This window comes from Haliotis rufescens, unplaced genomic scaffold (genome assembly GCF_023055435.1).
Source record: "Haliotis rufescens isolate VD_foot unplaced genomic scaffold, xgHalRufe1.0.p SCAF_6, whole genome shotgun sequence".
Taxonomy (NCBI): domain Eukaryota; kingdom Metazoa; phylum Mollusca; class Gastropoda; order Lepetellida; family Haliotidae; genus Haliotis; species Haliotis rufescens.
The window spans coordinates 21,377,257-21,388,040 of record NW_025964334.1 but is presented as its reverse complement, the minus strand read 5'-3'; the positions used below and the strand labels follow the sequence as shown (position 1 = coordinate 21,388,040).

The 10,784-nt window shown below is 39.7% G+C and overlaps 1 protein-coding gene across 1 annotated transcript; it reads left to right on the top strand.

Moving 5' to 3' along the window:
- The first annotated feature begins 855 nt into the window (after nt 1-855).
- Nucleotides 856-9,315, top strand: LOC124150769. The gene is made up of 4 exons (XM_046522803.2): nt 856-1,013; nt 4,615-4,791; nt 6,859-6,999; nt 7,447-9,315. The coding sequence occupies exons 1-4, from the start codon at nt 944-946 to the stop codon at nt 7,665-7,667; spliced, it is 609 nt and encodes a 202-aa protein (XP_046378759.1). The 5' UTR covers nt 856-943; the 3' UTR covers nt 7,668-9,315.
- Nucleotides 9,316-10,784: the final 1,469 nt, after the last annotated feature.

Sequence of the window (10,784 nt, the reverse complement as noted above, 5' to 3'; positions counted from 1 at the left end):
CACACACCTAGACCTACACCACGTGAAGCGGCTCTAACAAAGCATGATGACGTCATAATGTTTATCAATTGGCACCAATGACGTCATATTGCAAGGGGCATAAGCCATGGTGTTTTTGTTGTGGAAATAGAACACTTGGTAAATGTGAAAAATATAAATCGTTTTAATGCGAAAAATATGTTAATTAATTGTGATATTTTTATATTTTTGTCTATGACACTTCTAGGTTAACACTTTTAATGTGGAAAAAGTACAAGAAAAAAAGGTTAATTTCCGTGTGAACTTGCCCTTTAAGGACGGATTCTGCATGTTGAACGACTGCAGTAAAACGCACTTAATCAGGACCCCGTCATTTAGGGAACATCTATTATATACCAGTATACAGTTGAAAAAATCATAACCACCGGTTACATTTTGACATTAAACACAAACTTTTTTATGCACATATATTTAATGCATTGGCATCGACTAACACAAATTGCGGAGATCGCTTTAGTTTTAATTTTATAAGAAAGTGTTCGTTATTGACAAGTAACATTATTATGAGATTATTTCATAATCTAATAGTAGGACAATTAGTTTCAATGTTCCATTTTAAAACACAAATATTGGGCTTGTGCCAGCAGTGTGATCAATATCTGTCCTAAACTGAAAATAAAATAGTTGCTGTCGCAATTATCAGTTTAAAAATTAATTTTTGTATGGTTTGCCGCAAAAGAGATGATGATGATGATGACGATGATGACGATGATTATTATTATAAAATGATTAAACTCCAATCCTTTTTCAAATAAAATTCCTACATCAACCGCAATTGCGAAAACACAACACGCATCTCCCAGAGGTGGGTTCCACCCTTAAGGAAATAAATAATTCACAGCGTTCAGTGGCTGACGGATGCCTACTGAAGCATATCCCGTTTGAACACTCGGAACTAGCGACTATGGCGTGGGATACATATCACTGCTGGCTCCTACCCGTGTGCATCCTGCACATATTATTCTGTGAACCAGGTGGGTGTTTATTTCCGTCAATTACCAGTAAACACAGATAACGAAGCATCCCATCCCTATTTCCGTGGTTTCTTGTGTATTTACGCAGTTGTAATGGGTGACAATCCTCGTTCGGGAAGATGATGAAGATTCGTTTGTTATCTTCGCTTGTGATTCGTTAAACAATTTCATGCTAACATGTCGAAATCATACGTTCATTTTTCACATACAAATTTCCATTGAAATGTACATCTCTCGTTGCTAATGACACTGTGTCAAACAAGTGCAATATACATGGTTAGTTCTGTAATCGACAACAATACGATCGATATTGGGTTGTCGCACAAAGAAATGAAAATACCTGTTTCAGTAGGTATGGATAATTATTGGTTGATATGTACATGACGCTTCAGTTATGGGTTCTGGTATATTGAGGGTAGGGCTACAATGAACCCTGTCGATGAGGTCCCCTGAGTTAGTTTGACCTGGGAGGAGGCTGAGTTAAAGTCACAGCAAAAGCGCTTGTTATCACTGACAATGGGAGCAATGTGTGAGTTATACACGACTTATGTTAAACATGGTTTATTCACATGGAAAGGATTGAATACACGTTGCCCTCTCAATTAAACCATCATGACGACGTCACATGTTGTGGATGTAGCTGCCTGAGACCTCTGTCGGTTCGTGTATGCTTAACATGGATTAAAGTGGAGAAATGTTTCAATATTCCCTTGTTGATTGGGTATCCTTTTCAAAGGTTATATAAACGACGATTTAGATTTTTTGCACGTAATAAAGCTATGGTCCTATTGTGAGAAGTTCTGGGGTAAATACTACCGAACAAAGCTTCAAGGCAGAACGATTAATATATTTTGTTTGTTTGTTTGTTTGTTGTTTAACGCCGCACTCAGCAATATTCCAGCTTTATGACGGCGGTCTGTAAATATTCGAGTCTGGGCCAGACAATCCAGTGATTGGCACCATGAGCATCATGCTGTCACCTCTAGGCCGGTTTCTCCTCCGACCAGACAGACTGTAATGGACCATACGCCTGGTGACTGTCATTCGGCTGCAGCCAAAACTCCTTGTGACGTGGTCATGCATTTCTGCTTGCCTTACCACACTCACGGCTTGTTCGCTCTGCTGTCGCGCTACAGTTTGTGTGTGAAGGAACAGGATATTGTTATTTTATCCATATCTTTGTTGATTGGCATGCAGCAAGTGGAGCTTGCCACAACGTGTGTTTATTCATGTATGGGAGGCCATAGGCCCATGTACATTTCAGTTATATATATTAATATACAATTGAGACAATTTACATTGCAAACAATCTTAAGGGTATAATATTAGGACTTGGTACGTACTAATAGGGCTTCCTTCACATACTTAGCTACATTTCTGAGTATACAGTCATTTTTGCTATTTAAGAGATTACTAAAAGTCTTAATACATGGATTGTTATAGAATCTTACAGGAATATACTTTTGTCTTATTGTTGCGTAAAACGGGCAGACAAACACAAAATGGACTTCGTCCTCAATACAACCATTGTTACATAGCCGACAAAAGCGTTGTGAAGAATCAATATCCTCTCTTCTACCCAGATTACTCCATATAGGCAATTCACTTAATCGCAACAGGCACATCATACGTCTATGGTCTCTATTTCTGAAAGCTGTAACATAATATTCCATATCCAATAATATCTTGACGTGTGAATAATACCTTAATTTACGAGACTCATAAATTTTCATCTGTATACTCTGTTTGTTGCAATCCAACAAACGTTGTCTAAATAGCTGCAAGAAACACTTAACATCACCAATATTCTGTTCGTACCACACATTACCAAATCCATATATGTCGAGTAAATATTTAACATGAGTTGCCCAAGTAATTCTACCACATTCATCCAGCTTCTTCATTAACAAATAACACTGTCGGGGATATCTTTCATCATTCATTCTAATCAGTTTACACCAGTATTTAACACACTTCATATGATAATCCACATGCAAACCGCTTCTTCCACATTCAGCTAATATTGCCGTACTTGATACATATTAACCAACTCCTAAAACAAATTTACAAAACTTAGTATGAAAAGTTTCGACAATTTGACTACCTTTGCAGCCCCAGATCTCAGCACCATAAAGAAGAATGGGCTTTATCTTAATATCAAACAATTTAAATAAAATGTTAACTGGCATATTTACAAAGTGAAATTGCAATTGTTTAATGGCAAACAAAGCCTTATTGGCTTTTATCTTGAGAGTATCAATGCATTTAGTCCAAGACAATCTATTTGAAAACAGAACACCCAGATAACTATAGTAAGTACTTACATTTATACGTTTATCATTCAAAAACCATCGTTCATCATACCTTAAAGTACCACCTCTTCTGAAAACCAAAATTCTGGTTTTAGACATGTTAATTTCAAGTCCCCACTTTTTACAAAAATTTGATAAAATATCAATTTTTCTTTGCAGACCTATTACTGTGTCATCAAAAATACACAAATCATCTGCATATAGTAAAAGTAATATGTCCATAAACTCCTCTCCAATAAAAATCCCTCGCATATCACTACTTTCTATCATTGACTGTAATTCATGGATAAACATCGTGAACAGAAAAGGACTCAACACGCAGCCCTGTCTTACACCACTCAGTGATTCGAAATAATCTAAAAGAGAGTTATTTGATGTCCTGACAGCACACTGAATCTTAGAGTATAGATCCTTCAAAACCAAGTGGAGCACTTCAGTCGGTTGGGCGGTTTGGCAATTAAACTACCGGGCAAAAGAAAGTATACACCCATGTTTGGTTGTGGCTAAAAATGAAACAAACAAGAAATGGTCATTCGATGGTGATGTATTTGATACGGGTGTCATAGTTGTGTTTTTGGACCTCCAGTTTGCAGTGTTTCGGCGACTGTTCAGCCTTATCATTCTTTGATAACGTTTGTAATGTTCTGGTAAAAAACAATTTCCAAGAGTGAGTGAGTGAGTTGGGTTTAACGCCGCTTTTAACAGCATTCCAGTCATATCGCGGCGTGTCAGCTTAATGTGGGAGGAAAGCCCGAAGTGATGCAGGTCTCAGACTTTTACCACTTCGGTGAAACCCACGAGCACGGGTATGGTGCTGACAAACCTAGAAACATAATTGGGGCGAACCGGGATTCGAACCCACAATCATAGGTTTCTGGCGTAGCCAAGGGACACAACTCTGCACAGCGAATCGCGCCACCCGTGCCCCCCAATTTCCAAGAGTAAAAACAGGGGTGCAAACTTTTTTAAATACACGACGAAGTAAAAAGTATGCACACCGTTTTTTTACGTTTATATCTGCATAAACGCAAAAAAATATAGAAGACAATTCTTATAATACGAACAATCATTCACCGCAATGATTTAACACAAGCCCCGCCCATTCTATTATTAGCCAATCAGGAATAGTAGTCTGTTGTGGAGACGTAAACGAAAATGGATCCGTCAAATGTCACGGAATGACTTGCAATATATCTATATCGTTTTTAACAATATCGCGAGCTATTGGAGTTCGAGTTGATGATTTGTCGCTAGATCTGTGTGTAATTATTTGTGTCTTGTGTGTACAGTGTCAAGCAACTGGAGTGACTGGGCGCAATGGTCCGAGGGACCGTGTTCTGTCACGTGTGGCCCGGGCAAGGGCGAGGTGACCAGAGCAAGGTTCTGTCAAGATGCTGCAAATAACTGCGTAGGTCCAAGAGTAGACAAGAGGATGACAGATTGCTGGTCCGATGTTCCATGTGGCGGTAAGAGGTTTTAGGGATCTGTAATTGTTTGTTTGTTTGTTTAACGCCGCACTCAGCAATATTCCAGCTATATGACAGCGGTCTGTAAATAATCAAGTCTGGACCAGACAATCCAGTGATTGACATGAGCATCGATCTACGCAACTGGAATGCGATGAGTGATAGAGTGAGTTGTGTTTAACGCCGCTTTTAACAGTAGCCCAGTTATATCACGGCGTGTCAGCTTAATGTGGGAGGAAAGCACGAAGTGTTGCAGGTCTTAGACGTTTACCACTTCGGTGAAACCCACGAGCACGGGTATGGTGCTAACACACCTAAAAGCATAATCGGGGCGAACCGGGATAGGTTTCTGCCTTGCCCAAGGGACGCAACTCTTCATAACGAATTGCGGCGCCTTAGACGACTGGGCCATCCGTGTCCCCTCGAATACGATGACGAGCATCAACCAAGTCAGTAAAGCCTGACTATCCCATTCCGTCAGTCGCCTCTTGAGGTAGGCCGATTCTAACATGTAGGCCGAGTCTTCATGGGTGATCTGGAATTGAAAAAAACAAGTAAGGTAGTGAGTAGATACCGGTTACAACAATGTCACGTCACGGGACAGCAAGTTTGGACATACGTCTATCCATACGGGGTGAGTTAATATTGTTTTTAGTCCGCAGTCATGACCCTGACAAACCAGTGGTTAATGGTGTCGGGAACGATTCAGGCCGTCGTCGTCACATGTAGTAACCGACCCATTCCCATTTTTGTCGGCACTAGCAAGAAACACGGGATTCAGGTATCCTTACTCAGAACCTCAGCGGGATGATGGTTGAGACGAGTAGAGTGAGTGAGTTGGGGTTTAACGCCGCTTTGAATAATGTTTCATTCATAAGAAGGATTAATGATCATAGGGCTGTTTTTTTCACTTGGCCTTTTCAGTCTACCAATTATGGGCCGTTTTGGCCATTTTAGTCAGATCCAAAATCACGATGTGCTCAGAGCTCGTGGCAGGAATTAGATCGTACACATCAGCTACTTCAGTGATCTCAGGAACATTGATGAAAATAGAGGGAAGCAAAAGATTACTTTATGTGAAAATAGAGTACAATATAACAAGATTACAATACTACCATCAACACTGCCTCCTGGCATACCGCTCAGGCCACAATGTATTATATATTCTCATTCAAATGTTTCAAAAAAGGCGATGTGGGAGGCATTATGTTTTTTAATATTATGTTACCTTATAAACAAATTGTTGTATACGCCTGTGTCCATTACCTGTCGACGAATGTGATTCACATAACACATGGCTATTTCACTGGTCAAGGTATTTGATGCATTTCATCAAGTACAGAGAGTGATGAGGTGAAATGGGGTTTAACGTCGCGTTCAATATAATTGCACTTTTAGAGCGATTTGCATGCGCGTGTGTGTGTGGCTGCTTGTACTATCCGGTAGATGCCGATTTTATAGTTATAGCCTACTGATACCATGCCGTAGTTTAACATAAATACCCCACTCAGACACAGTATACTGACCCCGAGCCGACCAGTTCTTGTTTTTGCCCCTTAATGCCGACCACCAGGCAGGGTAACAACAAGTACCATTTTTAACGTCTTTTGGTATGACGCGACCGGGGCCGAACCCGACGCCCAGAAAGTACAGAAAGAAGGGAACGGATTTTAAGATTTCATTTGCAGGAGACAATAATATGATGTGATGCCGGTCGTTTCGTAGTGGACCCGTGAAGATCCCGGGTAGAATAGGTAATCAGCAACCCATGCTTGCCCTAAAAGGCGACTATGGTTGTCGTAAGAGGCGACTACGGGGACCGATGTTCAGGCTCGCTGACTTGGCTGATGCATGTCATAATATCCCAATTGCGTGGATCGATGTTCGTGTCAATCACTGAATTGTCTGATCCAGACTCGATTATTTACAGACCGCCGTCATATAGATGGAATATTGCTGAGAGCGAACATCAAACAGCCAAACAAACGTTTCGTAGTGAGGCGGACGTGGATAAAATCTAAAAACAAATTTATTATGGCGTAACCATTCTATAATATTGTGCTTCAGAACTGGATTGCTACGAGTGTAATGTCTTCAGAAACGGCAAGATCACTCCCTGCTCGGAAGCGAAGGTGGTGAAGGGGTGCAAGGCGTGTATGAAGTCCTTCACAATGATACGACTACACGACAGGGTGGGTTACACTCAAGGTAAGAGGCAAACCGTGTTAGTTCGGACACCGATATAGCGGAAACCTGTCATTCCGGACATTGAATACCCTTGATAACAAACAAACAATCAGTACACAGAACAGAACATTTGTATCGTACGGACACATAATAAAATATAACGTTAAAGGTCGTATCCATAATATTATATGAATGATCAAAGACATATTTCTCTCGGGATAACAAAATACTAGCTTTTCACATATGTTATCTCATAAAAAAACAATATTAAAACGAATTCTCATTTAGTTACCCATTTTTACATGAAAAGATGTCAATAACATCAAATAAAAGATAACCGAGTATTTTATAACATATATGATGAAATCAATGTTCGCCATTTACCCATCTGGAACCAGGCAGATGAAACGCTGAAATGCCACCCGTTTATATAAAAGTAGATTCATATACATACTGTTTCTCTTACAGACTCCATTGTTGAATCTCGACTGTGCGTACGAATGACCGACGCCAAGAAGGTATCAGATGAGGGATGTCACTATCGCACTAGTAACGGTGGATTCGGCGCTCTGTGTTACTGCCTCTCAGATAAATGTAACAGTGGAGAGCGGCAGGGTGCATCTCTCGGTCTTATTGTTTTGTTGGGGTGTGCTTGGACTTTGTGCAAAACGTTTATGTTTGATCATTAGCTGCAGATTTATTTTCGGTCACGGGCGATAAACAAGCACTTCACGTACTGCAGATGTGAAAATCGTTTAATGACACATATTTATGAAGTTAAAACGTGTTTACTTTTGTTTTATGTTACATTAAAATGTTAATATTTAGTGTTCTGACAGGGAAATAGTACTTATTCTGTCATAATCTGTAACAGGACTTTAATATGGGTTTATAATTGGATTTGAATTTTAATCTTATATTTTTCAGTATTGTTTTAAGAATAAAATGCTCTTATTACAACAAAGGAGAAATGGTGTACATATATTTTTACGATCAGTTTTGTACTCAAGTACTTGTATCATATGGCAGACGTGAGACTATACCCGGTCGTCATGTGTCGTCTAGGTTTGTTTGTTCATGTATACATGCACCAAGGTCAACACTAACCAGCGTTAACCAGTCGGTACCGTGTGTTGTATGGTACTCAAAATATTCACTTGACGTCGCATCACTGAGTGTTGATGAAAGGTATAGAGACATCGCATGTATTTGCAAACTAACGTTACTTGCAGGAACACACCGTGTGCATGATGCCCTAGTCTGTCTTACAGACCCTGATACAAATATATATCAAATACAGCCCATGTAAGTCTATAATGTTTGGCAAGTCTAGATTACTGCAGTATCAGTCTGAAAATGAAGATAGTCACTGGGCTCCCTTTTATTATATTTTTATTAAGATAACTGAACAACTGTTTTTTTCTGTACGATATGTTCATTTCAGAGACTAGATGTTAGTCTAATGATGCCCTTATCAAGCACATAACCATCGTATACCCATTTCATTTTTATTATATTTTAGCTACCATCAATCATGGGTGTATGCTTTCTTTTACCCGACAGGTTACTTGCCCAAACTCGACAATAAATACGCGATGAGGTCATCTGCATGTCTTCATTATGTATCTGCAGTTTAGGTGATTTGAGCTTTATATGCATATTCTACAAACTATTACTGGTCGTCAATCTGGCTTTGATCTACAACCCTATCATTGATATAATCAACGATTGTGTGTAACGTACCTCCCGTTTCAGTGTTCTCCTTTGCAACGAATAAATCAAATTATGCATGCTAAACTATGGAATACTGTAAGGGACATTCTCGCGATCTCGACCTTTGGAAACGAGGTAAATATGCCCAAAACACGATTATGACCAAATCTCGCCTTCTCGCGATCTCGCATTCTCGTGTTTTGGGCATATTTAGCTCGTTTCCATAGGTCGAGATCGCGAGAATGCGAGATCGCGAGAATGTCCTTTACAATATTCCATACTAAACACTTTGTTTTGAAGAAAAAAGATCTTGCCGCGTATTGTAATTAACACCAACGTGTTCGCCTTTGTACATTTCAATACACGAACAATACACACATGCATCAACACGTCTTACATTAGCTTATATTGTATATTGACATGCTATCATTAGCGTTCTAAGTGATTTTTAGAAAACGGTGCTATTTTTGCTAAAATATTGTATTGGACCTGACACGGTTTCACTAATTTTTTTTTATTAAATGTCCTCGAAAGTAGGGGGTGGACAATTAAACACATACAATTATTGTACTTGTGATTTGTCAACCGTAATTGATATAGTGAATAAAAAAATCTCTTTTTGGATGACCTATCTTTGAATTATTTGTTTCATTTTGATTATAGTCATTGTTTGGTCTGTGTCCGATATGGACATGTATTTGGATGCCCTTGTCATCCCTTGGGGGTTGGTTACGATGTGTAGCCACGGTATGGTGGTCGTTGATCGATATATCACTAGTGTTACTTCCTCGTGGTTAAAGCGTTCGCTCGTCACGCCAAAGACCCGGGTTCGATTCCCCACATGGGTACGATGGGCGGATACAGCTTTTTTGAAGGTGTGTGTGTGTGTGTGTGTGTGTGTGTGTGTGTGTGTGTGCACAATTAAGATCTATTTATTGTCTTTGGTGGTAATTTATACAGAAATAAAGATTTTTTTCGAAATAAAAAGGGGTGTGTGCGCATCCCCCCCCCCTCCCCTCTGTATCCGCCCATGGGTACTATGTGTGAAGCCCATTTCTGGTGTCCCCAGCTGAAATATTGCTGGGATATTGCTAAAAGCGGCGTAAAACCATACTCAGTCAGTCAGTCTGTGTGTCGGTCACCCCCGGACATGTCAGCTTATTGACTAAATTGATAAAGGGCGTAGATATTTACCACGTCGATGAAACCAACAAGCAGTGATAAAAGCTGACAAACCAAGAATCATAAACAGGAAGAATCTGGGATTCGAAACCACGATCGTTGGATTCTGGCGCACCTAAGGGGTGCAACTCTGGACTATGAATAAAGGCGGCAAAGACCGCTGATGACATTGTATAAGTTAGTATGTGGTCGTTTTAATAATTTCTTCAGTTGCCTGACTGAGCTGGATCCAAGAATCGAGAAGATCGTCGTATTAATTTTAAAAACCCGGAAACAGAATTTATACCATTTCAACTTGGCTTGATTTGATAAAAATAGACTTCTTTGTGTAGTACTTTTTTTTACCAATCTGTATTATCAATTCAAACCATTGTGTATGTCTAACAGAAAAGCAGGCGACGGGTACAGGTTCGTGGACATGCTCCTACAGTACAATTACCATGTTTACTTCCAACAAAAGCGTCTTTTCACCTGTGCGAATGTTGAAATGAACGAGAGGTTTGACTACACATTTGCCTACAGTCTGTCCTATTTGAGAAGGCGTGTAAGGACACTGTCAGTGAAGCGAAGATCTGCTTGTGCTTGTGCTCCCCAGTAGTAACAATGAGTCAATGGTTGCTGTCGACATGGCAGTAACGGGTAGTTCGAAAACATGTGGACTGCGCAGTGTGGGTGTGTAACATGCATCGTTCTTCTTAAGGACGGAATCTACCTCTAACGCTTGAAAGAGAAATCTGTGTTTTTGGATATTGCTCGTATGACTTCAATTTCAGGTTAGTACCAAAATGAAAATACTAATTGTAACCAGTTGAAATATTGATATATGTACGGATAATAGAATCCAAACAATACAACAAACAATGCAATACAAAATAACGCCTTCAACGAAAAAAAAACAAAAACAAACACAA

Excerpts from the sequence above, each read along its gene's own strand:
- LOC124150769 (XM_046522803.2), top strand. The coding sequence starts at position 944 with ATGGCGTGGGATACATATCACTGCTGGCTCCTACCCGTGTGCATCCTG. Across the intron at positions 1,014-4,614 it reads CATATTATTCTGTGAACCAG|TGTCAAGCAACTGGAGTGAC; the intron begins GTGGGTGTTTAT and ends TTGTGTGTACAG. Across the intron at positions 4,792-6,858 it reads GTCCGATGTTCCATGTGGCG|AACTGGATTGCTACGAGTGT; the intron begins GTAAGAGGTTTT and ends ATTGTGCTTCAG.